At 41.6% G+C, this 18,198-nt stretch overlaps 1 protein-coding gene across 1 annotated transcript; it reads right to left on the bottom strand.

The window, feature by feature from the left end:
- Window positions 1-374: 374 nt before the first annotated feature.
- Window positions 375-15,297, bottom strand: Eif5a2 (eukaryotic translation initiation factor 5A2). Its single transcript, XM_042678865.1, has 5 exons — window positions 15,224-15,297; window positions 14,357-14,527; window positions 13,652-13,756; window positions 2,951-3,082; window positions 375-643 (listed from the first exon to the last, which is right to left on the bottom strand). The coding sequence occupies exons 2-5, from the start codon at window positions 14,519-14,521 to the stop codon at window positions 584-586; spliced, it is 462 nt and encodes a 153-aa protein (XP_042534799.1). The 5' UTR covers window positions 14,522-14,527; window positions 15,224-15,297; the 3' UTR covers window positions 375-583.
- Between the last annotated feature and the right edge of the window lie 2,901 nt (window positions 15,298-18,198).

Raw genomic sequence — 18,198 nt, 5'->3', positions numbered from 1 at the left:
AACTCAATTGTCCCAAGCAGGAACCAAAATCAAATAAGGTTGCATTAAGTCTGCCAACAGTCTGGCAAAGAAATGGCATGACTGAGGTATTCACGTGGCTACATGTGGCCACCAAGGTAACTCTTTTTGATAACATGACTTTTAAGTATTTGTATTTGTTCAAATGGTGACAATTCCAACCCAGTCTATGTACTCTAGGATATCAAGTCTGAAATGAATATAGAGCATTTCAACCTCAATGTGGTACTTCAGTACCACTAATGCTACATAGTTTGAATTGAAACCCTGGTTTATGAACCATTTAGCTAAAATTCAGGAGTAGTTTGTTCAGACAAAATCATATCTGCTACAACTGTCTTGTCTGTTTCTTACTCTCACACTGAAAACCACAGGAATGATATAGAAAAGATTCCTATTTAAAAAAAATGCCTGCCAAACTAACCAAGCACAATCTCAAAACAATAAAAAGAATGAGGTTGCTTGCTTATGAGGGCCATAGCTTTGGTGACAATTATGTAGACGCAAACTTTAGATCTGTACAACATGTCCAGACCTAAGAATCGCTCATGCCTGATGTTCCAATTTATTTGCAGGGCTTTATGGCGACAGCATATTCTTCACTCATTGCACACATGACAGACACCTAGAAGGAAAAAAATACAGGCAAAACGTTATTTGGAAGGCAACACATATACACGTTCTATTTTGTTCACCATATACTGTGTATTTGGAGATGTTCTGCATACACTGAGTTTTTTCATGTGCTGGTACTGAGGTTTGCAGGTAGCTTTCCCTCCTCAAAACGAATGCTATACAGATCCAATTCCAGCTTTTTGGTGGTTAGACAAAAAGAGTCTAATGGACTTTTTTTTTTTTTTTTTTGGTTGGCATGGGGCTTGAACTCTGGACCTGGGTGCTGTTCCTCAGCTCTTCAGCCCAAGGCAAGAGCTCTACCACTAGAGCCACAGCACCACTTCCTGTTTTCTGAATGGTTTACTGGAGATAAGAGTCTCATGGACTTTTCTGCCCGGGCTGGCTTTGAACTGCGATTTGTTACAGGCGTGAGCCACCAGCATCGGCTTCATGGACTTTCTTGACCTGGCTGGCTTTGTGATTGTTAGATATCAGCCTCCTGAGCAGCAAGGGTTATAGGCCTGAGCCACTTGTGCCTGGATTTATATTGAGTTTTGAGAGACGTTATCAAAAACAAACTATATTTTTCTGAAGGAGAATTTCCAAGGAAAGGGGGAAGAACTAGAAGATGCAACAAAGAGTATTCTCTACTACTTAGGAGTCCTTTGTAGTATCCTTTCTAGTCTTGAAGAATAGATCATTTGCAAAGGTGGGTGCCAGTGGCTCATGCCTGTATTCCTATCTAAAGGATGGAGGTTAGAAGCCAGCCGACGTAGAAAAAGTTTGTGAGGGGGCTGGGAAGATGGCTCAGTGGTAGAGCGCTTGCCTTGCATGCCTGAGGCCCTGGGTTCGATTCCTCAGCACCACATAAGCAAAAAGAAAAAAGCCAGAAGTGGCGTTGTGGCTCAAGTGGTAGAGCGCTAGCCTTGAGCTGAAGAGCTGAGGGACAGCGCCCAGGCCCAGAGTTCAGGCCCCACGACCGGACCCAAAAAAAAAAAAAAAAAAAAAGAAAAAGTTTGTGAGACTCCATCTCTAATTCACCAGCAAAATGCCAGACTGCAGACAAAGCTCAAGTGGAAGTATATCAATGGTGAGACTTGAGTTCAAATGTGTATAGGCATACACAGGAAAGAAAGAACAGTTCATATACAAATTTTCACAACAAACATAAAGCTGACATTGTCAATGCAGCAAGACCAAATTTCGATACCTTTTTTTGGTAATGGGTCTTTAAGGGTGTGAAGGGAAATGCCTTATTTTCAATATTTCTCTTATCTTTTTAGGGTACATTTCATACATTGCAGTTGATTACATTAGTGTTTTATGCTAGTTTAAGCTCACGGTCTCCCCCTCCCCCTTTTAAAACATTATCTTCAAATAGTTGTACAAGGAGATTTCAGTGTGACAAGACCATTTTTTTTTTCTTTTTTGGGTCCAGTCGTGGGGCCTGAACTCTGGGCCTGGGCGCTGTCCCTCAGCTCTTCAGCTCAAGGCTAGCGCTCTACCCCTTGAGCCACAGCACCACTTCCGGCTTTTTTCTTTTTGCTTATGTGGTGCTGAGGAATGGAACCGAGGGCCAGGCATGCAAGGCAAGCGCTCTACCACTGAGCCACCTTCCCAGCCCCATTTTTTTTTCTTTATTGAAATTGATTACATAATTTTTCACAAATTTCACAGTATTGTGGGACAGTAATATTTAGCTAAAGTCACAAACACATTTTAACCTGTAAGCTGTTCCCTTTCTCTCATTCCTTCCCTTCCATCGCTGCCCTTGAGTTGCTTAGTTCACATTCAGCAATGTCTAATGCAGCTGTTGGGCCCCTCTGTTGTATTTTTTTTTTAACCCATTTCCCTGATTCTGTGCCCTCCTCCAGCTTCCCTCAGATGTGACATGACCATTTATGTGTATAATGCATCTTGATCACAATCATCCTTCCATCATTCTCTGCTGCTATTCATCCTTTCCCCTGTTTTCTAATTCCACTTTCCCATATGTATATTATTATTCCCCCACTCTTCCTATTTGTCTATCCTCTCTCTTGCTTGCCTCCACCCCACCTCAGTCAAGATCTATCAGCTTCCTGTATTCATTTTGAACTTCCTACTATGCTCAAAGGGGTTATACCATGGAATCTATTCCTGTACAGCATACATACTTTAGTCAGTTGTGTGTATGTGTGTGTGTGTGTGTGTATATATGATTTATATACATATAGATATGGCCTTGTATGTTTTTTCATATATGTATATATTTTGGGTTCAACATAGGAGCAAACTTATTTTTCCTTTTAAGACACAATTCTCCCATAGGTCTTACCTGTACATCTTCACCTGCATTGTACTTTCCTTCTATTTCTTTGCCAAGTTCACCTTCTGGCAATTTAAGATCCTCACGAACTTCTCCAGTTTCTGTCAGCAGGGAGAGGTAACCATCCTGAATGCATATCAGCTAGGAGAAAAGAGGACATCATCTTTACTAATAAGATCATAGCCATTCCTCTATGTTTAAATTGTAATCCACATTCATTTATATAGAAACACGTTAACATTACCTCCAATTTGAAAGTGCTAAGATACAAGAGTATAAAATAAATATAGAATAGTATAAGTTCACTCCTCCCAGGGTGATTAAGCTTCATTGGCTTTTGTATGGTGTTTTGCCCAATACAAATGTTCACAATGTGCTTTTAAAGATTAAAAAAAGGATACTGTATTTGAAGCAAGCTGTTTGCAGTTAGTAAGAGATCTTAGAAATCTAACCAAATCAGAAAATATCTACCTTAACCACATACATACACATACATAAACATATACATACACACACAAACTCACACATTTGTGGTCCACCTGGCCTGGGTACTGTTTCTGAGCTGCTTTTTTGCCCATGCCAGCACTCTACCACATGAGCCACAGCTCTACTCCTGATGTTTCTGGTGGTTGATTGGAGATAAGTGTCTCACAGTCTCTCCTACCTGGGCTGGCCTTAAATTATGATGCTCAGATCTCAACCTCCTGAGTAGCTAGGATTATAGGTATGATCACTGGTGCCTGGCAACAAGCACTCTTTTTTTCCTGTCGGTCGTGGGGCTTGAACTCTGTGCACTGTTCCTGAACTTTTTCGCTCAAGGCTAGTATTCTACCAATTTGAGCCACAGTGCTACTTCTGGTTTTCTGGTAGTTAATTGGAGATAAGAGTCTCACGGACTTTCCTGCCCCAGCTGGCTTTGAACTGTGATCCTCAGATCTCAGCCTCCAGAGTAGCTAGGATTACAGGCATGAAAAGAGTACATTCTTTTTGGACAATATCACCCTTCCCTTACTCCCAGTTTTTCCCTCCCATTCCTACCCACAAGTTGTATAGTTCATTTTCAACAGTGTCCAGTGACCATTTGTTTACCCTTTGGTCCCTTCATTTCTGTGCCTCCCCTTATGTGCTCAAAGGCACATAAATGAAGAAAAAGAACAAAAAGAAACAGTAAAAAAAGAAAAACCTCAACTGCCTGGAGTTCATTTCAATGAATATTATTTTGTATGATCAGATGCACACAGGCATTGTGCCTTTCTGTTCCTTTCCTCTACAAGTATCCTCCTTTGGTCTCACTGTGTGTGATGCCTAGAGACTGTAGAATTTATTATGTCCCAGTGTATTTTAGATCTATCTTCCACATGACAGAAAACATGCGTTGTGTGTCTCTGTGCTTGGGTTACCTCACTTCACATGATTTGTTCTTGGTCCATCCATTTCTCTGCAAATTATATATTCTTTCTAATAGCTGTGCAAAATTTCATGTGTACAAGTATCATATTTTTTGGTTAACTTTTTTTTGGTCTGTCACTAGGTATTGATACACAGGTGCCAAAAAATAATACTGTAATTTGATATTTACAAATGGTAGCATTTTACATTAAATTTTTTTTGTGTGTGCTGGTCCTGGACCTTAAACTCAGGGCCTGGGCACTGTCTCTAATCTCTTTCTCAAGGTTGGCACTCTACTACTCTTAAGCCTCAACTCCACTTCCAGCTTTTTGGTGGTTAATTGGAGGTTAGAATCTTCCAGACATTCATACATGCTCTGGTTTTGAATCTGGATCCTCAGATCTCAGCCTCCTGAGTAGCTAGGATTATACGCATGAGCAATCAGCGCCTGGCAATAGTTTTATTTTTATTATTTTTGTTTTGTTTTGTTTTTGGGTCCAGTCGTAGGGCCTGAACTCTGGGCCTGGGCACTGTCCCTCAGCTCTTCAGCTCAAGGCTAGTGCTCTACCACTTGAGTCACAGCGCCACTTCTGGCTTTTTTCTTTTTTGCTTATGTGGTGCTGAGGAATCAAACCCAGGGCCCTCAAGCATGCAAGGCAAGTGCTCTACCGCTGAGCCACCTTCCCAGCCCAATAGTTTTATTTTTTAAAATGAGGAAATTTAATATTGGAAATCTAGTATCTAACAGATAGACTATTTTCAAATTTGCCAGTTATCTGGATATTGTATTTGATGCAGGCTCATTCCTCCCCAATCCCAGGAACATACCTTGTATTTAGTTACCTGTTATCTCAGTTTTGTTGTTTTGCCAGTCCTGGGACTTGGGTACTGTCCCTAAGCTTCATTTGCTCAAGGCTAGCACTCTACCACTTGAGCCACAGTGCCACTTCTGGCTATTTCTGTTTATGTGGTACTGAGGAATTGAACCCAGGGCTTCATGCATGCTAGACAAGCACTGTACTACTAAGCCAAATTCCCAGCCTCATGTTAGTTTTGTGAAAGATTTTTCATGACTTTGACTTAAACAGTATAGGTTTAAAATTTTATAGAATGTTTCTCAGCTTAGGTTTGCCTTCTTGTTCCCTCATGAATCAGGTAATGTAGTTTTGGAAAGAACGTTCACAAATGGTGTGCCCTCTATCAATCACCTTGAGAGATAAAGGACAGTAACTTATTGGTGATGCTAATTTTGATCATTTGGCTAAGGTAGTATCTGTCAGATTTTTTCTACTCTAAAAGTATCCTTTCTCCCTTTCTAATTCAAAAGGATTATGAATGGCATCATTGTTAAGTTTCAAGCATACTTTTTGAAAACTTCTCTTTTCTCAAATTTCTGACTCTACACAGTTGGGAGATGGGAAATACTGAAGAAATTTTTATCAGCCAGTTTTAAAAACTTCCTTCTGATCCTTCACTTTTAACCAAACCTGCTAATATGAAAACTTTTAGATGCTTTTGAACGATTTTTTTCGGTAGAGTATAATCTTTTGTTAATATTAAGAAGTGAGAAGACAGATTTGTAATAGAAGCAGTAAGCATGCAGTTTTACCCAGCACTTCCTGACAAGTAAGGTATTTTGCTAAGATATTTTCATTTTCTACTAAAAGACTGTTGAGGGCTGGGAATGTGGCTTAGTGCTAAAGTGCTTGCCTAGCATGCATGAAGCCCTGGGTTCAATTCCTAAGTACTATATAAACAAACAAGAATCTTGGGAAAAGAAGTAATTCCATGTCCTCCACAGTTTGTGAGTGTAAGACTGATTGGAACATGCTGTTAAACTAGAGTACAAGAAGTTATCAAAGACCATTATCTAGACCCAGATCAAAGGGACTCAGGAATTTGCCTGAATAAGCTCCCACTGGCCACCTGTAGACTAACACGTCATAACAATAAGTTACTGAAACACCAAGTATGTTCAAATGCTCAAGTTCATAGTGGAAAAATATTTCACTGGTACTTTCCTTTGAATGCTAGACACCAATTCATTTTGAAAACTGGTAAGAGGGTGAGAATGGGTATCTATATGGACTTTCCTTATATATAGTATTTCTCATGGTAAAAAAAAAAGTGTATTCCTCAAGTATTCTAAATAAAATGTATTAATAAAACAAACAGTATTCTAAACTAAAATGAAACAATAACAGATTATCACTTTGTCTTTCTTATTGAATAGTTAAGGCGATGATCAATATACATATCTGATTAACATTACAAAAAGAGAAACAATATGATTTATTCACATGATGGTATCACCTATAAAGTAGTTTTAAGATTAAAACAGGGCTAGGCCAGATACTGGTGGCTCATACCTCTAATCCTAGCTACTCAGGAGGCTGAGATCTGAGGGGTGCAGTTCAAAGCCAGCCCAAGCAGAAAAGTCCATGAGATTATTATTTCTAATTAACCACCAGAAAACCAGAAGTGAGTTGTGGCTCCAAGTGGCAGAGCTAGCACTGAGAAAAAAAAAAAAAAAAGCTGAGAGACAGCACCCAGGCCTTGAGTTCAAGCCCCATGACTAGGGGGAAAAATTAAAGCAAAGGCTGAATTAGAAGGAAAGATATATGGGAAGTTATGAGTACAGACTTTGTCCATAATGTAGCTAGAAAAACAAATATGGGAAGAGGAGAAGTATAGAGGAAAACATTTTGTGTGTGTTCACTTATAGTATAGAACAAAGGTTGGAGAAGATAGTATCATTACTATAGATGCTTTGTTACTCCTAATTTCTGAGTTTGGTTTCTCAATCTATTTTAATAACAGACTTTTAAAATGTATTTCTTTCAACTTATGCCACACACCCCCAGCACTACCTTTAAAGTTGTTGATCCTAGTAGAAAATGAATTCTTGAATCTTATTTTTGTACTACTTAAGCAAATAAGACATCACAACTAGGATTATCTTTCCCACCAAGCCATTAAGTTGTATGAACAGCAACACGTCATCATCAGTGGAAGCAGAATATATGGGGAATCAATGTGAGCAGGTCCTAAAGGTACAAACAGGCTGTGTAAGTTTCTCAGGTTCAGAATGCCTCTTCCCCTCAACTGACACGTCTTCCCCTTTCAATTCATACCATGGCATTAGGGAGAATTCCCTATGACCAGCTAACAGTCATGGAAAATCCAGACAGTTCCTAGGTGTTTATGAATAAACTGAACCATTTGGGGATGGTCTGGATAAATGATAGGGGTGGGGTGAGGAGAATCTCAAGTACTTGTTCAGAAAGAACAGAGATCCAGAGATCTGGACTTATACTGATTATGGACAAGAAGCTGAGTTGGGCTGCAAGGTCAAGTACAAGATAGGAAGGAAAAGATAGGAAAATTGCTGATAGGGAAGTGCCCAGACATCCGAGAAAGGATCCATATGAATGCTTGCCAAAAGGCAATCAGAAATGAGGCTCTAAATGGGTACCATTGTCCCAAAAGAAACGTACTTATTACCTTACTTGTGAAACTTGATATCACCTCTGTATATCACCTTAAATAATAATAAAAAGAAATGAGGCTCTTAGCAATTAGGTAGCAAAGATGATTCTCTTAGTGAATGACATTTTGGCTGTTCTTGTTGCTGTCCTTGTTCCTCTGGGCTCAATGACTTGCTCACACTAAGGTTCATTGACCATAGCCACAGAGAAGCCACAGGAGAGAAACAGGGCCTCTGAAATCACTGAAGAGGCGGTGATTTGTACTTATGGCAACAGACTTAACCACATAGGGATATGCCTTTCCTGTCTGTGAGGCTCCTACTAACATCCCACTTGAATTTACAGGAGGATTCTTTTTGTGCCTGAGACTGGGGCTCAAACTTTTGCTAACTGGCTCACATTCTATCACCTGACCACCTCTCCAAACCAATAGAGATTACAGCATCACTTTGGTAAAAAAAAAAAACACTGATTTATAGGCAACATATAAGAAATCAGAAATGGGATAAGGTTCAGCTAATTCACTGGTTTATGTACCTCATCATCTCAAATAGCTTAACTGGTTTGGCTTATTGAAGACTCATGCACAGCACCATCTGGGTGATGTTATATGGGTATACAGTACTGTTTTACAGGTTAAAATATAAGAACTTGGCTCTTGCCTTTAATCCTAACTACTCAGGAGGCTGAGATCACAGTTTGAAGCCAGCCAGACAGAAAAGTCCGAGAGATTCTTTTTTGTTAGTCATGGGGCTTGAACTCTGGGCCTACGTGCTGTCCCTCAGCTCTATTACTTGAGCCACAGCATACTTCTGGTTTTCTGGTGGTTTATTGGAGATAAAAATCTCATGGATTTTCCTGCTCAGGCTGGCTTTGAACTGTGACCCTCAGATCTCAGCCTCCTGAGTAGGTGGGATTACAAGCGTGAGCCACTGGTGCCCAGCAAGTCTGTGAGACTCATATCACCAATAAACTATTCAGAAAAAGCCAAAAGCTGCCCTGTGGCTCAAGTGGTAGAGAACTAGCTTTGAGCAAAAGAAGCTCAGGGGACAATACCCAGGCCCTGAGTTCAAGTCCCAGGACACACACACGCACACGCACGCACACACACACACACACACACACACACACACACACACACACACTTCTATTTTTCCTATAGGTAGCATATACGGGTCAAGAAACAGATGAGTAGTGGCTCTTTTTCACTATTATCCTTCTGAACCTCCTGGCAAAATTTCTTCTTGTAACCACAATACTAGGCTTAGCTGCTGCTTTTGAGATTTTCTATTCCCAAAGAAAGACTGCCTCATGGAAGGGTTTCACAGAAAAAAACTGAAAGTATAAGAAGACTAAGCTCAGGAAAATTCATAGTGTTATTTTGTCATTAAGTTGTAATGATCAAGTTTAACTTGTATATCTCAATCTTCTGAAGAAATATCACTTATTTGAAGAATTTATTAGGATTTATTTACTTTTCTGTCAGTTGTTCAGGGCTTGAACTCAGGCCCTGGATGCTGTCTCTGAGCTCTTTTGTTCAAGGCTAATTGGCGCTTTACCACTTCAGGCCACAGTGCCACTTCCAGTTTTCTGGTGGTTAATTGGAGATAAGAATTTCATGGCATTTCCTGCCTGGGTGGGCACTAAACCGTGATCCTCAGATCTCAGCCTCCTGAGAAGCAGGATTACATAGGCATGAGCAACCAATGCCTGGCTTTACTTGGATCTAATAGACACAGTTTTGTCAATTCACTGATTTATCTAAATGTCTTCAATATATACTTTATCAATCATGTTCTAAGTAGTTTTCCTTCTAGAAAATGGCCATCAAATCAGAGATAAAACTCTAGTGAATATAGGAAAGGCATTTAGTTGGTGCTGGTGGTTCATGCTTGCACTCCTAGGTACTCAGGAGGTTAAGATCTTTGTTCAAAGTCAGCTGGGGCAAGAAAAGTCCATGAGACTCATCTCCCATTAACCACCAAAAAGCCAGAAGTGGAGGTGTGGCTCACATGGTACGTAGAGCACTAGTGTTGAGCATACCAGCTCAGGAACAGTGATGAAGCTTTGAGTTTAAGTCCCAGGACAGGCACGAAAAGAAAAGAAAAAGCATCCAATTTGTGATGGTGATATACACTGACTTACTTTCCTTAAGAGAATGTGATTCAACAGAGTTCTCGAACCTAAACAAGCACTTCTATATTTAACAACAGGAATTTCTGGAAGTGTCTGTATTTTGGGGGAGGGGGAAAGGTTACTGTGCCTGGGCTTGAAATCAAGGGCCTGAGTGCTGTCCATGATTGCTCAAGATTATCACTTGGGCCACAACTGTACTTCTAGCTTTTTGGTGGATAACTGAGAGTAGCTAGGATTATAGGTGTGAGCCACAGGTACCCAGCCTATATTTGTATCTTACATTATCTGTGAGCCCCAAACAACAACTACAAGAATTGTAACAGAAATAAGCAATTCTAATCCAAGACAATTTTGGGGTGGAACAATCACAAGACAATTTTTATTTCCTTTTGAACTTATTTTCAAAATACATGACATTAAAACTGTAAACATCAGTATTTATTTTCATAAACAATAACTTACTTTATTACAATGAATAGATGAACATACTTTACCTTCAGCTAACTGCCAAACTGACACTCTAAATACTGAATTCAGAAAATTCAATGGACTAAGCACAGCCAAATAATAACAAAGATAGGAATTTAATCAAGGCCCTTTGCAAGACCATAGCATAATAAATATAACACAAAACATTTTGAAAATGAACAGAAGTGGTTTTTTTTTCTTTTTGTATGTGTTGGGTTAACCTCAGGTCAGGGCTGGAGTGTTCTCCCTTAGGTTTTTTACTCTATTCTGGGGCTCTACCACTTGAGCCACATCTCCACCCTTACTAGATAGCAAATTAACATCCAAACTAAAGTTTCATATTAAAATCTGAGTCTAAACAATGACTGGCTCATTTGATCATAGTATCGTAGTGGTATCATCCACTGATAACACTGTTCTGAAACACAACAGATAAAAGCATTCTGTGCTGAATAAGTATGATTGAACACAATGAACAGAATGTTCAGAATATTCACATTTCAGGGTGAGAAATTTTTGGCAAAAGAATGATATGCTTGATCTTACTCTGGTGCACTAGCCTAACCACAATATTACACGGAATAAACATTTTCATTTAACAAATGTTTACAGAACACCTGTACCATATCTGAATCAATAATCCAACAATGAGATAATTAAGTGGCATTTTTACATAGGAAAATTGGAAGCAGCATAGAACTATTTGGTATCCACCTACTTATTGGGTACACTTTCTCATTTAATCCTGTCAGGAATCCAGTTTTGTAGATTGGAAGACAAAGGCTCAAAGAAGTTGTTAAACTTATCAAAGGTCATCTAGCAGCAAGGTGTGCAAGGCCCGTGATTAGCTGTAATCTTAGCTACTCAAGAGGTTGAGATCTGAGGATTACAGTTCAAAGCCAGTCCAGGCAGGAAAAGTCCAGGACTCTTATCTCCAATTAATCAGCTGGACATGCAGTTGTGGTTCAAGTTACCGTAAAGTGGTAGCCTTGAGCATAAAAGCTCAAGGACAGCATCTAGACCCTGAGTTCAAGCTCTAAGACCAGCACTAAAATTAAATCATCTAGCTCAAAAGTAGCTAGATCCAAACTCTTTAAGACAATATGAATTTCTACAAAGACTCCAAAGCCATCTAGAAAACATATGATTTTCTAGACCAGGAAAGAGGTATGTGCAAAGTTGGGGAGGGGGTAGCAAAAAGAGAGAGGTAGATGACTGACATGCGGGAAGAATGCAGTCAAGAGTTCATTTAGGGCTTGGTGGTAGAGTGCTTACCTAGCATGCATGAAGCCCTAGGTTTGATTCCTCAGTACCACAAAAACAGAAAAAGCCAGAAGTGGTGCTGTGGCTCAAGTGGTAGAGTGCTGGCCTTGAGCAAAAAGAAGCTCAGTGACAGTGCTGAGGCCCTGGGTTCAAGCGCCAGGACTGGTAAAAACAAAAAAATCCCCAAAGAATTGATTGTATATACCACAAAGTTAAGAAAAGGGAAGAGGTGGGTTAAAGTGGGATGAGGATGCTGAACGGGATAATACTGGTATTGTATTCATAAACTGCTTTATTAAATGACACTCCTTTGTACAACTAGAGATAAAAAAATAAAAAAAACCCCACTCCTAGATTAAAACGACATAAAAATATCTGCATATACATAGGAAATCATTGGGTAAATGTGGTTAATAACAATATTCCTTCAAAATTTATGTAATAAAATGTATACTGAGAAATTAGTTTAAATTGAATAAAAACAAATGTAACACAATGAGACCAAAGGAGTATATATACTCTTTGGGGAGGAACACAAAGGTGCAATGCTTATGTGCTTCTGATCATATAATACTTACCAAAATGAACTCCAGGAAATAGAAACATGATTTTGTTAATGTTTTCTTCACATTGACTATGTACTTGTATTCTTTTTTTTTTTTTTGGTCTGGTAGTGAGGCCTGAACTCTAGGGCCTGGGCGCTGTCACTCAGCTCTTCAGCTCAAGGCTAGCGCTCTACCACTTGAGCCACAGCGCCACTTCTGGCTTTTTTCTTTTTGATTATGTGGTGCTAAGGAATCGAACCCCGGGCCTCAGGCATGCAAGGCAAGCGCTCTACCACTGAACCACCTTCCCAGCCCCATGTACTTGTATTCTTTAAATCTAGAGTTTGCAATTTTATTTCTCTATTTAAGAGTATCAAATTCTGATTCACATTCATTTATACATAAACTTGATTGGCAAGAAGACAAATTCAAATACTTTCTTAAAAGTCTAAAGTCTGAGTTGGGCTTATGCCTGTAATCCTAGCTACTCAGGAGGCTGAGATCTGAGGATCACAGTTCAAATCCAGCCCTACCAAGAAAGTCCATGAGACTCTTACCTACACCAGCAAAAAGCTGGAAATGGAGTTGTGGATCAAGTGGCAAAGCACCAGCTTTGAGAAAAATAAGCTCATGGATAGTGCCCAAGCCCTGAGTGCAAGCTCTAGAGTCTTAAGTCTGATCAGCAAAAAGAAATAACCATCAACAGTTGGGCACCAATGGCTCAGGCCTGCAATCCAGCTAATCAGGTAACTGAAATTTGGAGATTCCATGTCTGAAGTCAGTCTGAGCAAAAAAAGTCCTTCAAACTCCATCTTCAATTAATCAGTAAAAAGAGACATGGCTTAAGTGGTACAGAATCAGCTGTGAGTAAACAAGCTAAATGAAAAGCACTGGGTCCTCAGTTGAAACCCAAATATGTACAGAAAAAAACAAAAAAAAAACAAAAATCAAGGAGAAAGTTATCTAAATTTGAAATATTTGACGGCAGGAAGGACTTGGTTACAATGTGCAACTTGTTCTGAGCAAAACTAAAACAATGTTCAGCTTGAAAAAAGTCCAACTCTACAGGAGAGGCTGGGCTTGGTGGTGCAGGCCTATCTATCCTAGAAGTCTAAAATAGGCATATTGGACTGTGGTGGAATAGGAATGAGACCTTAATTAAAAATTAACCAGTGCCTGCCTGGCAAACGAGCACTTGAGTTTAAACACCACAAAATAACAACAACAAAAAAAAACTTAAAAAAAAACCCCTAAGAATGCTAGTTAACCTATCACTATTTCTTCAATTTGTAAGATTGGTGGTATCTAAATATTTGTCAGGAAAACCTACAAAACTAGTCTCAGGTTTTGACAAATTAGTACTGTTAAAATATTGGCACCTTTAAGTAACAAGCAACATTCTAAAGAAAATCAGTACTTACTTGATAATCATTTCTCTTAATATTAGGTACATCCATGTTGTGAGTAGAAGGGCAAATATCTTCATATTTTTTCCCAGTAAAAATATCAATGCCGACAAGGTGAACCTGAGGGAAAACAGGAAAACCTGTTTAATCTCTGCCAAGCTTATCACTCATTACACACACCAGAGCACAATACCAAACACTCATTATAAGAGCCTTTCTCCTTCCAAGGTCAGCTAATTTTACTTACTTCGAAAAAACTTTCTTAGGAAAAAAGAGATGCAGTAAACAAACATGTAGTAAACTAAACTTGTACATAAAGAAAACTTTTAAGTTTTTCAAAACTTCAGAGCAGGTCACTGAGATTCAGGAAAGCCTCAGTACCCATTTAATGAACCGTAAGGGCCCAAGAAAGGAAACATTCAAAGGTTAATCCCTTAGGAATTGAGGGAGGCAAAAACAAAACAAAAGTTTGCCAGTTACTGGGGCTTGAACTCAGGACTTGGGCGCTGTTCCTTGGCTTTTTTGCTCAATGCCAGCGCTCCACCACTTGAATTTCACTACTTCTGGCTCTTTGCGGTTAATTAGAGCTAAGATTGTAGCTAGTATTACAGGCATGGGCCACCAGCGCCCACTTTATCACAAAATTTTAAGTCCAGAAATCTTACAAAGGATCACAAACCTGAACGCTAGAGCCAAGCAATGACTTGGAAAGACACTCACCTTGGCATGGCCATGTTTTCCAGTTTTGGAAGTTGACATCTCAACTATCTTGCATGGTCGTCCTTTGAGCACCACGAAGCCGTTTTTGCGCAGGGCCGAGCACTGCATAGGGTAAGTGCTGGAAGCCCCTGCATCCCCAGTAGTGAAATCAATTTCGTCCGCCATGGTGGCCTGGGGAGATGATAGTTGGTTTTCCCCCCCCCTTATCAAGGGAACTGTGCAAAAAGTTTGAATCTGGTTTTTTCCCCTCCCCATGGGCATGCGAGCCAATGTCTCATTTTTTGTCCGGTTACGGGCAAAGCTTTCCGGGTCCGTTCTTTTTGCCTTTCTGCAAAACCCATTCACGGCTAGTGAGTACTTTCCAACAAACTTTTCCAGCCCTCGGAGGGGAAGAGCTGAGGACGGGAGCCGCAGAGCAGCTCGCTGGGAGGGAGGGAGGGAAGGGGGGCGCCGCCGCCCCTCGTGGGACGGAAAGCCCCGCTCCCGGCCCCATCCCCACCCCCAGCCGTGGAAGCCCACGACCTTCCCGGGCCGCGCCGCCCCGCGCGCCGCCACCCCCCTTCTGGATTCCCACGGTGGGGGGTCAGTCCAGGCCGCACGCCCTCAGCGAAGATGGGGGGGGACAACGGGAACCCCCCCTCCCGGCACCCTCAGCAGGCACCCCATCCGTAGCGCCGACGTCGCGGCAGCACGGGCGCCCTCGGTGCTGCAGGCACCCCGGCCCGGTTCGGGCCGGCTCGGCCCAGCTCCGTAAGGGCCTGAGTCCAGGCGGGTCCCGTGCTCGCCTCCCTCCTCCTTTCCATCTTCCTGCTTCCCCCATCCCGCTTGCTTTCGTCCCCGTCCGCCAGTTTTTCCCCAGCTTTTCACCTTTCCGCTTGTGTCCTCGCGCCGGTCTCCTGCAGCGGCGGCGGCGGCGGCGGCGGTGGCGGCCGCAGCAGCAGTTCCAGGAGACGGGGCGGGGCCGCCACACTTTCCACACCCCGGCCTTCACCCTCCCCCCCCCTTTCCCGCCCCCACCTCAGCCCCACTTCCGGGATAGGCCCTGGAGCGTCATAGGCACCGCCCTTCTGGGCTGCCATTGGTTGCTAGCTTGCCCGAGGTCCCGCCCAGTCACGTGAAGAACGCCCTGGTAACCCCACGTGCTGCGGATTTGGGCACTTCCGGCGTGGAACGCGCTCTCGGAGCCGGTTTGCTTGAGGGAACGGTTGCCTGCGAAGCAGGGTGCTCGCTCTAACTTTAGTTCTAGAACATTCCATGTTCTCTGGAACCGAAACACGCGAGAAGCGGCTTCTGTTCCCCAGTGTGTGCTGGTTGTCATGTGAAGGTTTTCGGACTCCCCCGAGTGTCCCGGTGTGGCTGTGGAGGGAACTTGGGGTTCGAGCTTCAGGCACCGCTTGCTGTTGCCCGTGGGTTGGAACAATGTTTGTTCTTAGCAGACAGGCACAGGTGAAGTACCTCATGGGGCAGGGACTCGACACCCCCGGGCGTGGCTCTGTCAGCCACTGCCACCAGGTGCCCCCCCAATCGGCCCCCCCCCCCCCAGTAGGGGCTGGAGTCGGCAGTCTAACCCCTGGAGTCGGCAATGACTCCCCTAGAATCGGCGCCTCCCCCTTGGGCCTAGAACTGCCCCTAGAGTTGGCAGTTGGCACTGTCTCATCCTACCCCACCCCCCCACCCCGTCAGCATTACCCCTCTCCCTCCCTCATGTATTCTTCTGAACTAATCCATTCTTACCTAAAGATGTTCTATTCAGCCCTTCATTTCTCATTGGTATCCCCTAGAGTTTTGGGGGGGTGTTTATACCATATTAACAGCCATTGCCTTGGCTCCGATTTGGGGGAACGTTCATGCCATATTATAGCCATTGCCTTGTCTTCATAATCGATCTAGAGTGCATAGACTTGGGAAAAATTAAAGACAACGGTTTTCTAAAAGATGTGCTCCCCGTTTTTACAGTTCTACTTTCGGAAGGTGACCTAGGAAATGACTCCACGTCCCCATTCACGTGGTCCTGTGATTTGGTATTACTGCCCCGTAAGTAACCCGTTTTCTACATTTATATAGGACCACAGGTTGAATGTATTTCACATGCATTGTTTTTTTTTTTTTTTTTTTTTTTTTTGGGTCCTGTCGTAGGGCCTGAACTCTGGGCCTGGGCACTGTCCCTCAGCTCTTCAGCTCAAGGCTAGCGCTCTACCACTTGAGCCACAGCGCCATTTCCGGCTTTTTTCTTTTTGCTTATGTGGTGCTGAGGAATCGAACCCAGGGCCTCAGGCATGCAAGGCAAGCGCTCTACCACTGAGCCACCTTCCCATGCATTGTTGAAACAACACAATAAGCAATTGACTTCAATACGTGAATCCTAGCTTCGTGTTAATTTGAAAAGGGCTAGATTAGAACTCTGGTTTAAGAGGCCATTGTGCATTTCCTTACACTGCCTATACTTTTCCTGTGTTATTCCTTAGAATGCTTGTTAATTTTATTTTAAAAGTTATCATATGGGTTGCTTGTGTGCTAAACGTTTCATTTATGTTGTTTAATCTTTTTCCATTTCCTGGAATTGAGTTTGATAAATATTATTTTATATGATCGGAGACATACAGGCATTGTATCCTTTTGTGTTCTTCCTCTGAGAGTATTTTGCTTTGGTCTTGCAGTGTGTGAATACCTGAAGTCCTGTATAATTTACCATGCCCTCGTGTATTTTAGATCTAGAGAAAACATGCGCCATTGGTCTATCTGAGCTTAGCTTGCCTCACTTGTGTTTAATCTTTTTAAAAATTTTTTTTGTTTTTGTTCTGGGGCTTGAACTCAGGGCCTGGGCACTGTCCCTGAGCTGCTTTTTTTTGGTGAGCCATGGCGCCACTTTTGTCTTTTTCTGTGTATGTGGTACTGAGGAATTGAACCCAGGGGCTTTATGTGTGCTAGGCAAGCACTCTACCACTAATCTACACATCCTCAGCCTCAACATTGTTTAATCTCTTTTTGTTTAACTTCAGGTTTAAATTATAATTTATAATTTACTTTCAAGTCTGAATTTTGAAAAAACATAAGCAGTTATAAAATTACCACTATAATCAAAATATAGTATGTTTTCACTAGTTTCTTATGCCTTTTTGAGGTCAGTCCTGTTGGTTCCATTCCACATTTGACAACCATCAACAGCTACTATTTTATCTGCATCTTGAGTAATGTAAGTAGGCAAAGAAAAGTTAAATAATTTGCATAAAGTAATGCAGCAACTTAGTCACAGGATTGAAATGTATGGAGTTTGCCTCAAAAATCACTGTTCTGGCTACCATCATATGTTGCATAAGGTTTGGATTTGGAATCAAGTGTGTGGTTTTCCTTAATTCAATGAATACAGTATATTCTCCCAAAGTCACTGAAATACTGAATTAACTGTACTTGAATGATTGGTTTTAGAGGAAACACCTCTGATGACAATCCTGTCATGAGTTGGTCAGCATCTGATGACAACATTGTCACTGAGTGGTCAATGGGAGATTTTGGTATGTTTTCTGTTTAAAGAGCCCTTTCTTAATATATATTGTTGACTCATTAACATTAAATTCATAGCTAATTTCTGTTTCACGTCTGAAGGCAGCTTATCTACATGAATATATTCTGTAAGATTCTGTAAGGCATGCCATAGTTTTTTTTTTTTTTTTTTGTTGGTATGGGGACTGAACTCTGGGCCTGGGCACTGTCCCTAGCTCTTCAGCTCAAGACTAGTGCTCTACCACTTGAGCCACAGTGCCACTTCCTGCTCTTTCTGCTTATGTGGTGCTGAGGAATTGAACCATGGTCTTACTCATACAAGGCAAGCACTCTACCACTGA

Source organism: Dipodomys spectabilis, unplaced genomic scaffold (assembly GCF_019054845.1).
Source record: "Dipodomys spectabilis isolate Male_0828 unplaced genomic scaffold, ASM1905484v1 ptg000050l, whole genome shotgun sequence".
Lineage (NCBI taxonomy): Eukaryota > Metazoa > Chordata > Mammalia > Rodentia > Heteromyidae > Dipodomys > Dipodomys spectabilis.
Note: the sequence above shows the minus strand (reverse complement) of the source record. Positions and strands in the feature narration are given on the sequence as shown.

Coding starts and splice junctions, on each gene's coding strand:
- Eif5a2 (XM_042678865.1), bottom strand. CDS start 14,521: ATGGCGGACGAAATTGATTTCACTACTGGGGATGCAGGGGCTTCCAGC. Junction 13,757..14,356: donor GAAAACATGGCCATGCCAAG/GTGAGTGTCTTT, acceptor GTTTTCCCTCAG/GTTCACCTTGTCGGCATTGA. Junction 644..2,950: donor ATGCAGGTGAAGATGTACAG/GTAAGACCTATG, acceptor TTTTCCTTCTAG/GTGTCTGTCATGTGTGCAAT.